This window comes from Anastrepha ludens, chromosome 6, assembly GCF_028408465.1.
Source record: "Anastrepha ludens isolate Willacy chromosome 6, idAnaLude1.1, whole genome shotgun sequence".
In the NCBI taxonomy this organism is placed as follows: domain Eukaryota; kingdom Metazoa; phylum Arthropoda; class Insecta; order Diptera; family Tephritidae; genus Anastrepha; species Anastrepha ludens.
Genome location: NC_071502.1, coordinates 76,841,447 through 76,858,417, shown reverse-complemented (window position 1 = coordinate 76,858,417; position 16,971 = coordinate 76,841,447). Strand labels below are relative to the sequence as shown.

At 36.6% G+C, this 16,971-nt stretch overlaps 1 protein-coding gene across 29 annotated transcripts in view; it reads right to left on the bottom strand.

Moving 5' to 3' along the window:
* Positions 1-16,971, bottom strand: part of LOC128868683 (dystonin) — a 166,906-nt gene that overhangs the window by 35,515 nt on the left and 114,420 nt on the right. For all 29 annotated transcript variants that reach the window (XM_054111067.1, XM_054111053.1, XM_054111064.1 and 26 more), the window contains 4 exons: positions 12,445-12,591; positions 4,074-11,530; positions 2,646-2,871; positions 628-2,587 (listed from right to left, as the gene is read on the bottom strand). In XM_054111067.1, the coding sequence (XP_053967042.1) occupies positions 628-2,587; positions 2,646-2,871; positions 4,074-11,530; positions 12,445-12,591 (9,790 nt within the window). The remainder of the gene's footprint in view (positions 1-627; positions 2,588-2,645; positions 2,872-4,073; positions 11,531-12,444; positions 12,592-16,971) is intronic.

The window sequence follows — 16,971 nt, the reverse complement described above, 5'->3', positions numbered from 1 at the left end:
TATAGTGCACAGAAATATGCTAAAACTATTAACTTGTGATTTTTTTCTGATTTCGCATAACCGCTGCTTCGAGATTTTAAAATGGGTTGCCCATGGCAATTTCGATTTCTTGCCCATATCTTTTGATTTAATGTTCGAAAACGAAAACGGAACAGTAAAATTGTTTTTGGTGAGAATTTCATGGGAAGCAAATTGCAGCCACTGAGCCAAGGTGCAAATACAACATGCACATTTTAACATTGAAGCACAAACATTGAGCATTTGTCTAAGCAGTCATTTATTAATACCGTGCGTTTCTCTAATATTGGTTTGCCCTTTGTTTTGTCATTGTTTGTTATTGTCAAGCATCTACAAATCCTATTCAGAAGTATTTTAAATACTATGTATATATAGTTTGAAAAATAGTACTTGTAAGAAAAAATAAATATGCAACTCCATCAGGAATCAAATATTACATTTTCAGTTTGCCCAAGAAAGCAAAACAAGCTGAAGAGAATTCTTAAGCTCGGTCAATATCACTTAGTCTATTGAAATGCCTGTTATGGTAAATACTTACTATTTAGTCGAACGATTATATAATTAAAATTGTAAATACAAGGGCATAGTGAAATAAAATCCAAAACTTACTTAAAAGAGTTGCTTCCAGACCATTGAGCCAGACCAAAAGTTCCTCAATTATGTCGTCCAAGTCCTTAAGCGATTGTAAATGCTGCTCTAATTTCGCTTCTCGATTAACAGACCATTGTAATACTTCATCCCACCGCTGCTGAATAATTGTTAGCCAATTCTTTATGATTGGAATGGCATCTGGATATGCTTTATAAATGATTTCGTCAGCGAATTGGAAAGTTTGGGCTTTCTGGTGTTTTCGATTTTCCAAGTCTTTTGTAAAGTCATTATGCATTGCGATCATTTCCCGTGTAATCTTTTCATCATCCGGCGCGTTTTTCGCATAACGTAACTTTTGCTCTGCATGATCTAACCAATCAAAAAGTGAATGTATTTCTCTATTTAATTTTTCCGCATCTTTAAGTGCCTCCTGCAACCGACCATTTCTTTTTTTTGATGCTTCTATTACTTCTTCCCACAGTATTTGAAGCTCATTAAGTTGTCGGTCTACTTCTTTATTGTCACTAGATTTTTCTAGTTCTCGTCCGGTTTTCAGAACACCCTGCATTTGAGCAGCTCGTTTCTGTAAGTCATGTTCGATATGTTTATGGTGCTCCACTAATGCCTGTACAGTTTCTAAATCGCCATGCACCAAACCGTTTTCATTCAAACGGGTCTTGGCCTTTTTCAACCAATCGAGTAATTCACAAAGTGCATCAGAAAATTGACCAGATAAAAGCAACGCTTCTTCCATCTTACGTTGACGTTCAATGCTTTTTGACCATACCATTGTCCACTTTTCTTTAAGTTCTGTTAACATTTTAACAAGAGTGGCTTCATCTCCTTTTGGAGCCCGCTCTAAAAGACTTTTACCTGAGCGTATGGTTGCATCATAACTCGTTTGTTTTGTAGCCAGCTGTCTGTGCACATCTTTCAACTTACTTATAAGTTTTTTAATTCTGAGAGGTTCCTTCGATTTCGTTGCATCTTCTATTATTTGATCTAGTATTGTATCTGTTTCGTGAAGATATTGCATAATGCTATTCCAAGAGTCATTATATTCTCGTGCCTCTTTATAACCATGATCTAAAGCACGAGTACGTTCAGCAGATTTACTCACAATACGCTCCCAGCGATGTTGAACAGAAACAAGGAGATTTTTTATTAAAATTACATCCTGTTTTTGACTGAAGTATTTCAAATGAGTTCCCTTTTTATCGAGTAATAACATAGCCTCCCGATGAGTGCTGACGTCTTTCTGTAGAACTTTATGTTCCTCCATTTGATCCTGAATTGTTCGTAAAACTCGCGAAACCGGTGGTGCATTTGCTAAGTGTTTTTCAGCTTGGTCTAACCATTCCACGAATGCCTGAAGAGTGTCATGAAACTCTGAAGCTTCTTTCAATGCAATTTCTAGTTTAATTTTTTTGTCAGAAGCACGAGAAATTATTGCATCCCATCTTTGTTTCAGTGTACGTAAGGTGTGTTGTAAATTGCTAGAAGGTACTTTAATATGGTTTTGTCGTTTAATGTACTCCTGGCCTTGCACTTGGATTGTCTCTACCTTTGGTCGATTCTCTTCCAGCTCATTATACACCTCCATAAATCGTTCTAACTGCTCGGTTGCAGTTTCTGGCAAACCCCCAACGGGTTTACTTGCATTTATTACAGCATCCACATCACCTAACCAACCAAGGATATCTTGCACCTCAGCAATATACTCTTGTGCTTCATGTAAGGCCTCTTCAAGCTCATGCTGACGATCAGAGGCTTTTTGAATTAATAATTTCCACTTTGAGTTCAATTTTCGTAATTTATCTTGTGTGGTGGAAGCCTCTATAGTACCCTTTTCAGTTTCGATCAACTGACGGCCAGCATCGTTCAATGTATCTACCGAGTTTCGATGAGCTTGAATATCATTAGCAATAACCTTTAATTTAGCTAATTCCACCTCCAAAAGTTGTGGATCACCTGGTACCTGGTGTGATAATAAATTTAGGAAAGAATGCCTTAAATGGGTTTCGTTCATACTTTACCGATTTTAATTGATCCAGAGTAACATCTGTTTTATCTATCCATACTAACAGCTCATTAAGGGCATGCTGGAATTGACCCAGATGTAACAGGGCATGCTCTAACTGCTTTTGACGCTCTACCATATTGCGCAGCAATGCTTCCCAACGCTGATTTGCAATAGACAGTGGTTTTCGAATTGATGCAGCTTGCTCCGTAGATGTGCGATCCGTTAGTTCTATGGCTTGCCTGCGTAGAATCACAAAAATTGATAACGCTTAATACTACATATATTGTGAAAAATGTGCAAAATGTGTCGATTCACATACATATTAGTTGACAAATTTATACAATAATAAAAATAAGGCAGAACTATATATTTCTATTCATGGAAAAGTGAAAATTTATAAGACATTTTCTATACATAAGTTAGATAGTTCCTCTTCCAAGGTAGCTTGAAATATAGTCTTAGGTGTGCTACTAAATAATAAGACTGACGCTATAAAAATTGTATTCTAGTCGATTTAATATCAGCCTCATTACATATCTCTCCTCTATCCATAGAACACGCCATGTCATTATATTTTATTATTCGAAATATTAGAAATCTTCGTCTATAAGTTGTTTGAGGCCAGCTTAAATAGATTCACCTCTCGTTCTCTCGATACTTATAATTTAGATATTACCGTAGAGATTGGCAAAGAAGGTTGACTGGCTAGAAATATTCTGATTAAAATTATCCGTTCTTTGAGTAGTACTAAGTGAAATTAAAGGTAAAAATAACTTACAGAGTAAAATAATCAAAAAATAAATAGTTTGGTATAACTAATGCACTCTTTCGCATTCGTATACAGAATCACTAACACATTTTTTTGCGTGCAAGAAAACTTTTGAATTGAAACTACAAATGGGCACTGCGGCCGGCATGTCGCCAAAAAAAAGGGCATACTGATTAGGGTTTTATCCTTAATTTCGGTGATAGAAACATATGATTATGAAATAATTTTTGACCAAGCTATATACCGATCAGTATGATTTAATTTATACCATATATGGTATAATTCTACAAATTGTATGGAATGAGGCGCAATTCTAATAATTATTATTACTATATTGAAATGATTTGTAGTTTACGTGACCTTTTCTGCCAGAAGATAAACCTGTTTTTAGAAGATAAACCTACTTTATTAATATCTCATATCGGCAATTGGTATCCAACCTTCCAAAGTTTTTATCTTACTTATATTATTTCCTTCTTTTATTCTTTTATTTATTTTCATTACAAAAAAAGATCTAACCAGTTTTGGGTACTTTGTAGTTCATTTTAATCAATAGTAGGGTAAAATATGCTTTGAACGAACTATTTTTAAGCCCCTGGCTTATAAGTTATATATGTATACATACAATAAAAAAACTTATTTCACCTAAATATGTATGGATACAGTTCTTACCTATTTAATGCTTCCACCTCCAGCATGTGTGGGTCAACATCGTCCTTAAACTCTCTCAATTGCACGATTTGCTTCTTAACTACATCAATATCAGAGCCTACGGGCCCAAGTCCTTCAAAATTGCGTTCTGCTTTATTTAAGAACTTTTCCAAATTTTGCAAAGTCTCGTGAAATTCCATTGCTTTCTCCATTGCATCAATTAGATTTTCTTCACGTTTTGCGTATAGAGCTGTAATACTGTCCCATGCATTATCTAGGTCGTCGATGTGTTTTTTTACTTCTGGCTTGTCTGGTTCACCGCACATATTTATTAAATTGCTCCCATTGCGGCGCACTTGTTCCACTTCTGGTTTAGTCTGATCAATTTTATATCGCACTTCTTGTAGTGCAACTTGTTGTTTTTGTATTTCCTGTGGTTGAGCAGCGGGAGGTTCTTGTGAAGACAAGGTCTCTTCTAGATCTTTGAGCGTACCCATAACCCCATTGAGTTGTTCCCAAAATGGTTCAGCCACACTTAAAATATCGTCGAGTGAACTGCCACGGTTTTTAGTAGCCTTTTGGACATCGTTCCAGAGACTGTTAAGTTGTTCTAGCTTAGATTTAATATCACGCACAGCAGGATCTGCCTTGTTTCCGGCTTTTGCAATCACTTCATCAGCGGCTCTTTTAACAGCCGTAAAAGCATCTGAACGCTTATCCAAATCATCCGTTAATGAGGCATTGTCCTCCATCTGCTCTCTTATTTTCTGTGGAAGCGCTGAGAGAGGGTCCAGTTGATTGACTTGATCGACAGTATTAGCCAATGCTCGAAGCATCCCTTCTAATTTGTCTGAAAACTGGCTCGATTCTTGCAAAGCATTTTCCAACATTTGTTGTCGTTCACGTAACTCGAGACGAAGTGCTGCATAACGTGCATTGTCTGTATCAAGGAAATCATTTATTTTTGCGCTATCATCATCCGATACAAGAGCCGTTAAAGCTTCGCCTGTTTTATTGAGCTTATCCAGCAATGGTTTATGCTCAGTAATAGAAAGCAAAAGACGCTCATTCTTATCTTGCTGGGTCGTTATTTGATCTGGGCGCAAGGCTGGCATACTGAACCTAGACATTTTTTGTTCCATATCATCAAACCAACTTGACAAACCATTATGTGAATCTGCAAAATGTTCAGACAAGGGTAATGCTTGTTCCAAAATGCCCAAGCGTTCACCACACAATTGGGCAACAGAATCTACAATTTCTTTTAAGTCCTCCAATTTTTCACGAAGAGATGCTATATATTCGCTTTGAGGTGATTCCCGTAAAATTTTTTTTGATGAAGCAGCTACATCGCGTACCCGCCCTTTTTGGCTCGAGATATCATCATTAATTGTACGATGTTCTTGTAACTGTAATCGTACCAACGTTGGCTCAATTGCAGGTGGATCAGCTTCGCGCAGCGTTGCGTCCATATCCCTGAACCACTCAAGCAATTCATCGATATCTCCCGTAACTTCCTTCACACGTTGAGTACTTAGATGAAACCGTTCCGCTTTACGTTGAATTTGCTCAACAATTGCATCGAAACGTCGATTATCACGCATTACAATGTTTTCAATTGAAGCAGACCCTTCGCCAGGAGAGATTTGACATAATTGTGGTCCGAATAAATTAATATTATCTATAACAGGGCGCATTTCTACCAATTCCGTTTCTAAACGTAATATATCCGCTTGACAAAGCTCACTTGCTGAGAGCGAACTTTCAGCTATTTGCATCCACTCCAATAAACGCTTATGTGAATCATGAAATTGTTGTACTAATGGAAGAGCATTCTTAGCTTTTTTAAGCAGATCGCCTCCTCGTGTCGCTAATTGGCCATATCGACGTTGAAGCGCGTCTAGTTTATCTTTCAATTGCAAAGCTTCATCATTAGAAATGTGCTTCATTAATTCGGAGCCTGAATCAACTGTTGATTCAATGTTTGGGGCCTGACTTGCTATATTTTCATTCAACTCTACCAAGTGATCCATTTGTTCCATTAGTTTTTCCGAATAAACTGGAATTAGTTTGAAACTTGCCAGTTCTTGTTCCATTCTTTCCATCCAACCCACTAATTCTTGATACGTTATTACCAAATGTCTTAGACCTTGACGAGACTCAGCTAATAAGGCACCAATATTTTCACTGACATCAACTAAGCCAGTATACCGATCTGTTATATTACGCACTTTCTCACCCAGCTGAATGGCCTCATCTTCACCAATTAAATGCATGAGCTGCCCAGCAATATCTGCCAAATTCGTAAAGCCTGTTTTTTTAGAAAGAATTTCTCCATGTAAGGCGTTGTGCTCCTTGATGCGATTTTGAATTTTTTCTTCATCTGTTGGAACAAGCTCCATAGTTTTTATTGATCGTTCAACACCATCTAGCCACAACTCAAGTGGAGTCACTTTATCGTGGAATGCTTTTGCAACCTCCATTGCTGCTTCCAAATCATTTTCTCGTTGTTCGGCTCCATTGGTGAGAGAATCGAAACGTTTCACAAGATTATTCAACTCTTCTTCAATAGAATCTCGTTCAGAAGGCTCACAAACATTGGCTACTTCTCTGCCCATTAATGAAAGAGAAGACATTGAGTTTTGCCTGTCCATTAACATTTTTTTCAAAAACTTTTGTTCTTGCAGCTGTGCTTTAACTACTTTATAATCTGAACTAGGTGGCTTTTGATTTGCCACCATTTCTTCCGTATCAAACAACCATTTAGAAAGTCCCGACAAGGCTTCCTGAAATCTGCCGGATTGTAAAAGAGCAACATCCAAACGGCGCTCACGTTCATTCATTAATTCCTTTAGATTATTCCAACTATCATTCAAAACTTCTAAATCTTTCTCAATGACAGCTGTCGAAACACCACTACCTGCTGATCTAACTAAATCTCGGCCGGTGTTGTTTACTTTGCTAATGTTCTGTCCCAGAGGATCTACTTCCAGATTTCGAAAATCACGAAAATCTTCCTGCTGCCGACGAATTTGATCTAGCTCCGAACTAACAGGTTTAAAATTATTAAATTCCTGTTTTACGCGTTTCAAGTCATCCAGCACACGTGCTTTTACATCGAAAAACTCTAGCAACGCTTTTAGCGTATTTTCCAAATTACGCTCGTGATTGCGGCTTTGGTTATCTAAGCGATTAAGCGTTTTACGTATTGAGGAAATTTGGGCAGGAATTTGATTTTCGGTGGTAATCCCGGAATCAATGAGAGAGGATGATGAACGTTCCATACCATTTACCAAATTTGACATATGTTCGAGTTTTGATTGTATATCAGATATATCTTTTAGCTGTGATCTAACTATGTTAACTTCGCGACCAGGTGGTGATAAGTTTTCTATCTCTTTTTCTAAATTATTTAGATCAGATAAAAATAATTTAATTTCTTCATTTAATTTCGATATGGTCGATGCAGCAGATTGTAATTCATCGAAGCGATTACTTAGACGACGTTTTAAATCGGACACGCGATCAAGCATGTTGTCCACTTCATTACTCAAATGACCCGTATCACCTCCAGCTGTAGAACTTTCCAGAGATATAGTTTTCGCCGTAGATTTTAATTCATTGAGAGGTTTTTCCAATTTCATTAATTCATCACGTATAGCTTTCACTCGTTCTAGTAGCTTAGGGTCTTTTGCTGCACCTCCCAGTGCATCATGAGCAGCTAAACGATCTTCACATCGGCCCACTGCGTGATCCAAACTTCTAAGATTGTCATTGAAATCAGATAAGCGTCGTGAGCAATTTTCGATATCTTGTGTTTTAGTAATCAAATCGTTGTTGAGTCGTTCCCATCTATCCTTAATATCTTGCAGATCACATTTTATCGGATCTTTGTCAATATCGCAGTAACTTATAAAAGTCTCTCCTAATCCCCTAGTGGTCTCATATTCGTTCGAGTGTTTCCACACTTCGCTTCGAAGTGTCTGGATATCACGCAAGCTATTTTCCATATTTGACTTATATAGTTTTCCAGGCACCAAGTTGGCTAACTTATCTTCTGCTTTTCGCAACCATAATAAAAATGTTTCTGACATTTGCGAATACTTTTTACAATGCTCCATGCCTGTTTGAAGGCGAGAGTGCCTTTCAGATACCTCTCTGCGAAGTTTATCCCACAGTTGTTGAATTCGTTCCAAATCACGTTTTATTGAGTGGTGCTGTTGTCGATCAGACAATTCCTTTCCTTTGTTCGTAAGCATTATAATTTCGTGCTCGCGAGCCATAACCTCCCGATAAATAGGCTCATGTGTATCAATTTGATGTTGTAAAGTAGGTTTATGAGCCGATAACAGAAGTTTTTCAGACAAATTGGACAATTCACCCGACAACCAGCCTAGCATTTTTGTACAATTTTCGGAAAGATGGCGACTATCTCGTAACGATGCTTCAGTTTCTGCCTTTTTCGTATCCAACTTTCGTTGCAAAGCCTGATACTGTTTCTCTAGCGCAGATACTCTTGAATTTACATCATTTCGTGAAGCGGAGTCGCCAAGAATATTGCAAAGTAATACAGCTGATTGTTCAGCGTCAGCAAGCAATGATCGTTGACCCTCCAACTGCCGATCCAGATTTTCAATTTGACGCAAATTTTCTTGATGGTCGCCATCTTTAGGTAATTCGTCTAAGTTGTCACTGATACTTTGCAATGCTTCTCGTAATCTCGTAACGGCGTCATCAAACTCTTTACTGCTGTCAACAGCTCCACCCAAATTGTTAGCACGATCATCTAGGCGAGAGACCAGGTCCTCCCATTTATTTAAGATATCCTTTAATTTCTTTTCTACATTTGCTTTCTCAGAGGGGTTTGATATGTGATTCAGAATATCAAGACCAATTTCCTGAAAGTGGTTCAACTGAGGTTGCTGAATTCGAAATTCTTCTCGGAGAACTTGTACTTGCTGAACTTGACTCTGAACCATTCTCGAGTCTGTAGAAATAGGACCTAGAACGGTTAAAATTCTTTCTTTACTATGCAACCAGTTAGATAAATTATTGTGTATATCTAAAAAGTCTCGAAGTTTTTCTGAAAACTCTATACGCCGTTTGCAAACATCGTTTAAGCTTTTCCATTTCTCAATTATATTATCATTTTCTAGTCTTAATTCATCTGCGCCAGTTACACCCGATTTCCGACGAAGGATATCTTTGATTTGTACTTTGGTTGTGTCTAATAAGCTTTGCTTTTCATACATTTCTTCGAGAACTTTTCTTACTTGTTTAATACAGTGATCAGCTTCTTCTTTATTTGAAGCTATTTCTTTCGGAACTTGGCGCTGAATACGATCCAAAAATAACGATAAATTTTTTAAATTTTCATACTGTTTCCGTATTTCATCAGTCATATTATCGATCTCATTTTGTCGATCTGTCAAACGAACACCAATTAAACTGAACCGATTATTAATCTCTTTTAATTGCTGCTGAACTGGGGAGAATTCAGATATTTGAAAACCATCTTGAGATGATCTGCGGCCAGTAGATAGTGACGACAGAACTCCGCCTTTATTAGGGCTTGGACTCCTACGATCTCCAGGTGTAGCGCGCAAGGGGCTTACTCCTTTAGAAGGACTATAAGTTAGTTTTTTACGGTTTGGACTTTCTGGGTGAAGAAGTGCATCATACTGAGCCCCAATATCATTAATTTTTTCGATTTGCACACTAAAATCTCTGTGCTTGTGTATTAGCGGCTTAAGCTCATCATGTTGTTGCCGAATTACCTTCAAATCTATGGCAACCGGGCTCATTTTATTTAAAAGGCCTTCCATTTGATTCAACCATGACATTACATCTTCTTTCATGTTTTCATATTTCACTTCCTGTTCCGCTTTCAGCTTTGAAAGTTTGGATTTTTCATCCAATGTAATATTTATACTTCGCCACAAATTTTCTAATGATTTTATTCGGTCTCGTAAGGGACTAGTATCGGTAACATCACGTTGTCCAATTAAGTCTTTACAACTACTAACACAATTTTCATATGCTGAAGTTTTGCTCTCCTTTTGGCGTATAGCTTCTTCCGTGCGAGAAAATAATGTATCTATTGGTAAATTATTTGCGTCTAGACTATTTATAATTTCTTGTAAATTATGAAGATCTCGTTCGGTACATACAATTCCATCCAAACATTTTTGCAATTGACTATAAACGTTTTCCAAAAAGTCTCCTCGTTTGTACAACTTTTCTACTAGTTTATCTACTTTTTCAGTTGTAGCTTTCAGATTGGATTCAACCTTTTTAGCAATACGTGCATTTGATGCGGAGTCCATTAAATGTTTTGCTGAAGTTTGTACACTGCTAATGGTTGCCTGATGAGAATTTACATCCGCTAATAGAGTTTTATGCTCACGTATTTGCTCTTGCAAACGCTCCTTGATAAGCGAAGCGGGACGAAACTGCAATTTGAACATATCTTCAGCTTTATTTACCCAAAGAACTAAGTTTTCGAGAGCATCTTGAACCCCTTGAGATTGTACCAATGTTTTATCAAGCAGCTTGCAATGTTCACCAAATGTGTCAAGCATATTTACGTATTTGGCTTTCAATTCTAGTGCAGGCTTCTCCAAATTTTTAGATACGGATGGACTGAGCTGGCTACCCAATATTTTTACTAAATCTTCTAAAGTTTGATCAACACTATCTAACAAACGTCCATTAGATAACAACTCATTGTGAAGTGCTTTTGCTTCATTCATTTGGTCGGAAGCAACTTTTGTGTCTCCTGAAATTGGTTCTGCTATAAGGCGTGCTACTCGGGGTTGTACATTACGAATCCATTCATCTGCCTTATCAATAGCATTTTGGAATTCTCGTTGACATCCACATAGTCCAGATATACGATCCTGCAATGCATTGGCACGATGCAACAAGTCCTTGTATTGAGTGGATATTAATGAAACTTCTTGACGAATAGGGCTCTCTGCATTTGATATTGGCTCGATATGAGGCAAACGTTCGGGTAATGCTGTGCGAAAATCATTTAAAATAGCCAAGTATTCCTTGCTTCCATCTACAAAACGTTGCGCTGACATAGTTACAAATCGTAGATCAGCTTGATGGCCTATGACATCACTTACAAACTCACGTATAGAGTCACCGTGTAAAGAAAGATTCTTTAAGTCGGCTAATGATTGCTCTTTATCTTCAAGTGTATGTCGGGCTTCTTGTAACCAATTGAAGAAAATGCTTAGCTCTCCACATAACTTAGTAAGCTCATCACGAATAGATTCAAGACGTCGTAGCAAACGCAAGGCGCGATCGCTGACACGATCAACTCTTGAACGCAACTCTCTACCAGCATTTTCCAGAGTTGACACCTCAGGAGCAGAAAGAACGTCAGCCCCTGTCAGAACAATTTGACGTATTTGTTCTAAACACGAGGAAACTGGTCGTTGCTGTCCATCAATTTCTTCTTTTATTTGCTGTTTAAGTAAAATACAAAAAAGGATAGATAAAATGTATGGTCAGATGTACATATAACACCCTGCCACAATGTTTCTCACACGTGAAAAAATTTATTTGTTTCCAATATTGGAGCTCAGTTTTAGTAAATCTGTACGAGTATTTTTAGTTTTCGACCAGAACATTTGTAGGTTTATAAGGATTGCAAAGTTTCAGTGGGGGCAAAGGTCCGACAAACTATTATATATGTCTATAAAGGTATTTGAATATGCCATATCAAAAAAAAAAAAATGATATGAAGTAAATTTAGCAATATTTTTTATTTACATTTATACGCGTATATTAGAAAATATTATTTGAAATTTTTATCCGTCATATCCTTGAAGAATTTAATGAAAAGAATTAAAACTAATAAATTAGACTATACCACACATCTTCTTTTTTTCATTTAAGATAAAGTATAATTTTATATATAGGTACATAAGATATTATTATTATTATTAGATGCTATCGCGCTAGCTTTGGATACATAGTGCCGAAATATTTAACATATAACATATAAAAATTTGGCACATTTACTTTAAAATAATATATTTCTTTAAACAAATCCGGCTGAAATCTTCAAAGGTCTTCAAAGGTATTCAAAGATAAACATTTTGAAAGCCATTTTTAATATAGTTTAAGGGTGATAATTGTAAGAATATTTTTAATTTCCTTCATATTTGTCCTTTATTTGATACCAATCATATTAAATGCTTTTATATGTACATGTACATGTATTTATGTATAATAATTTTACGAATCTCTTGGGTCCTAACTGAAACCTTGAAGTCATCCGTGCTGGTGAGAAGTACAAAATGCAGATTTACTAGAATTGATCTCTAGTAACAGACAAATATCGATTTTCGAAATTTTTCTGTGTAAAATGACTTACCCGCAAAATATTGGTTTGATTACGGATCTCATCGATTTTTTCTTTAGGACCGCCAACATTGGAAATTTTGTACTCAATTGTGCTGACCCACTTGAGGAACTCGTTGACACATTCCTCACATGTATTGAATTTTTCGAAGACGGCTTGCTAAACACAAGAAATCAAAATATTAGATAGATACTACAGCGCTGTGTTTGGTTCATAACAAACGAATGAAAGAGTATGAAAATATATCATTACTAAAACTGAAACGTTATTAAATATCGGTAGCCTTCGCTGAACATAATGGAAGTTATCTATGTGTAAACAACCACATGTCTGGGATTTTCCAATATTGTAAATATTAACACGTAAACAATTACCAAGGCCTTTCTACATTTGATATTTTACTTTTATTATGGGTGGTTCTTTTTTTGGCTCAAAACGATGAGTAAAAAGCTTTTCACAACCAACTTAAAAGATTTTACTCGTATTTATAATTACCATAATATATTCAAATTTAAATTTAATTGAAAACAAAAATTGGTAAAATCGAATAAAATCATGCGAAGAAAGCATACCTTAATGATAAAATATTTTTCTGTGAATATATATAATAATAAGCCATGCAAATATATAAGCAAATAAAATAAGTAAACTAAAACAAGCAACAAACTACGAGTTTCAAAGAGTGCATTGTTAGAAGATTAAAAATAAGTTAGAAGATTAAAAATAAGTTAAATAAGTTGATTGACAATTTAAGGGCATAAGTCTGAAACGATGAAGCTGAAAATATAAAAAATGTAACATAAGATTTTATAAATTCAAAAATAAAACATAATGCATATGAAAAATGCACACTTACCAAAGCAATATAACGCAAAATACATTATACTTTCATGCTTAGAATATGCTACATTAAACGCTTAGAGTAAACGAATTACGACAATTTCATAAAAGAAATGGTGAATATCATAGTTCAGGAATATTAGTTCATACGCAGCATATACATTCAATTTTAAACAATTACGAGTTCATACTCGATTACAAATAAATATTATATTCCCTTATTCGCGCACTAAAACCTCTAGAACTGTCAATATTGAAAAAGTAAGGAACCCAAAAATCAATTATTCGAGTCATAAAATAAAGACCGAGATATTTATTTAAACAAAAATGTGTTATTCTTTAATATCACATACACCATGTTCCCCAATGTTTCTCTCCGAAATGGCCATATCATCATCGCCAATCATTTTCATGTCTATAATAAAAACAGCGAAACAACAAAATATTTGGCAATGCACTCGAAAATTAATTTGAAAAAGTACAACAGGAGGACCAACACTCTCATATTGTGGAGAGCCAAAAAGTAGTTTCAGAAAGTTATATGCAAGTTAGCTTTCGATTGTTTCCGGAGAATAACTTGCAAGCATGTTGTTAACTGTTTTTACATTTACTTTCCGGAATTTTTTCAGCTGTACAGACTTGCTGAAAGCACTTTCCTTGGCCCGTTTGACGACAACTTAAAAGATTCCGTATTTTCACATATGTACGTATTAACACATATTAGTCATTAACACGTACTGTACTACTCTCACGGACGAAAAATTAGGCAAAAATGTTTTTTTTTTTTTTGTTAAAAAAAAGGTATATTAAAATTCGATAAAAAGGATAAAACAGCAGCGCAAGTTTCGAAGAAACGTTTATTCGCCAAGTGAGGAAAGTCCCCAACGACTGCCGTAGCCATAACTAGGCAAAGGTACCAACTAAGCTTAAGATCAGCATTTAAGAAAACTGAAACAGACGCGATCGAGTGATATTCATATAATTAGGTATATAATCATCATAAGAACGTGTTAAAAATTTCTTAATACATATTTAAAAATTACTCAAACGAGGTGTTGAAATGGGGACAGTAGACATCTCGTCGAAGTCCTAATGGCAGTGTTTTGACAAGTCTGTAGCTTCGTCCACTGCGAATCATTGGTTCCGGGTGACCACACAGATGCAGCATAGTTTAAAACCGGTCGGCCTATTGCCTTAAATGTCGATAGCAACATTTCTTTATCTTTGCCCCTTTTGTGACCTCCTTTGTCCAGGTGGTGAAGAGGGTCGCCGTGGACTTCGTGCGGAAAAGTTGTACGTTCCTCGCAGTGTCGAAGCGAAAAAGGGGCGGCAGCCGTTGCTCGGGAAAAACCAGAGTCATTCCGGTAACATAGAACCGGTTGCTATGATTCATATTGTTGACTACATCGCATCAATAAAAAAAGTGTTTGCAATAATGCCGGGTTATCGTGCGAGTGAAAATAGTATGCACATAGCTTATTATAATACCATACAAGAAAATCAGCAAAACAAATGGCTGAAATGTTTTACATTTATGCAAGGATAATGCAATCGTACAACATTATAAGTCGCGTAGAACATGAAAATAGGTCATAGTTAAAACACTCCAGTGGAATACCAATAAAAGGTCATTGGTGAAACAAATTGACGAAAAACCGCGTTGTAGCCTTACAATGTTGACCACAGATTTGGAAGGCCGCCAGGATGTGAATGTAGGTCACGAAACAGTCCGAAGAATTATCTTAAGACACAAATTTTCATCAAGATGTGTAAGAATATTAGTATAATAACTTTTTTGGGATGAGACAAAGATAATATTATATAACCTCGATGGACCACACAAAGTTTAGAGAAAGCCGCTAGCTGCCCTAAAAAACAAGAACATTACTCCTGTAGAGGAATTTAGGAAGCTAAGTGTTATGATATGGGAGAGACAGACATATATAAAAAAAGATGTTTATTTAAAATGATAAAAAAAAACAATGTTATACAAATACAAAACAAATCATTTAGACAAATTTTGTTTCAAGCCCTGACAGATAATAGTGGATTCTTTATCAAGTTTTGAATTCACGTTTTTTCGCTAAGTGTTTTCTTTTTCACATCTTTAAAAAAAACAAGGAATTATCTGGCATATTATTTTAAAAACTATTATGTCTCGTTGGTTATCCAAGAAGGTATAATACAATATTCTAAGAATAACGTAATTGAATAGAGTCTGCAAATAGTTCACCGCAACGAAACATCAACTGCAAACTCTACGTCTGTCGCTTACGCGTCTCGTTACAAAAATATTATAGTATATACAGTATGACCACATGTCGGGATTCTAGCGAAATAGATAGATCAAATACTGCAGAAAATGTGAGACTGACGGTAATTTCTGCAAAGAATGCCAAAACAGGTCGAAATGCGTGCTCTGCGAGGCGAAAATAAAGGAGAACATCAACCACGTCGCTGGGAGCGACAGATGTCCAGGGTTTAGAAGAGCTCTGACAAATAAAAACGAATGAGAATTATTCAAATAAACAGGAACCACTGAGAAGCTGTCATAGACAGTCAAGGAAAACAGATATTGCCATTATAAGTGAGTTCTACAAGTGCAAAAATGATAGCACATGGGCCTACGACAGCAGGAAATGCGCGGCTATTTGGACTGTGTGGACGACTTCCCAAGAGAAGTTAGTGTTGCGGAAGGGTTCGTTGCAAAATAAATGGAATAAACTTTGTCAGTCGTTACGCAAGACCCAGTTTGACAATAGAACAGTGCAAATGGTTTCCTCAAGATATTGTACTGGAAAACTGCCTTTAATCATAGCGGTTGACTTGAACGCCTGGGCATCATAATGGGATAGTCGGCGTACAAATAAAAGAGGAGAATTGCTTCCTGAAGCATCCGCGCAACTCCACATTATTATTCTAAATAGCGGGTCAACTTATACTTATAGAAAGAGGGGATTAGGGTCAGCCATATAAATTATCGTGGCAAACGATTACCTTACTAGAAAGATCAAATGGATAGTGAGTGAGAGCTACACCCACAGCGATCATCAGGCTATCATAATGGACGTTTCCGAAAGGAAGCCCAAAGTCGCACCCAAACTAACAGGTTCAAAGTGGAAGGACAAGAAGCTTGACAACGAAGTCCTTCAATACATGATTAACCAATTTCAACCCATAGTTGGTTCCGCCCAGAATAGAACTAAACTCTTAGTAGAACAACAACGAGAAACTTGAGACGCTTCCATGCCCAGGCGAGTAATGTGTACACACATATCTTCGTGCTACTGGCGGAATGACAACATCAAGCTATTGAGATTGCCTCTGCACTAAACGTAACATGCAGCGCAGAAGAGGGAGACCCGATTTTGCTGACAATGTTCATAATTTCAGATCAGACGCGCAGAGCTTCGTAAGCATCCTGCCTTTTAGTAGTTCCGCGAGGAGAGTGTAGATAGTGGAGAGGTATTTAGGACGTAGGTGTAGCTGTGAGGCTACAAATCGTGTTTACTGCTATGCTGGTGTAGCAGTACTCATGAGAGTTTCCTCTTCACGGACGTCAGAAAAAGAAACTCTACCTGTTTCGTACCTGGCACAATTTAAATTAATCAGAAATCACCTTATAAATAATGTCCTTAGCCATCTAGGACGACTTTCCCGGTAACTCTAATATTTTTTATCTCAAATTTTATAGCGAGT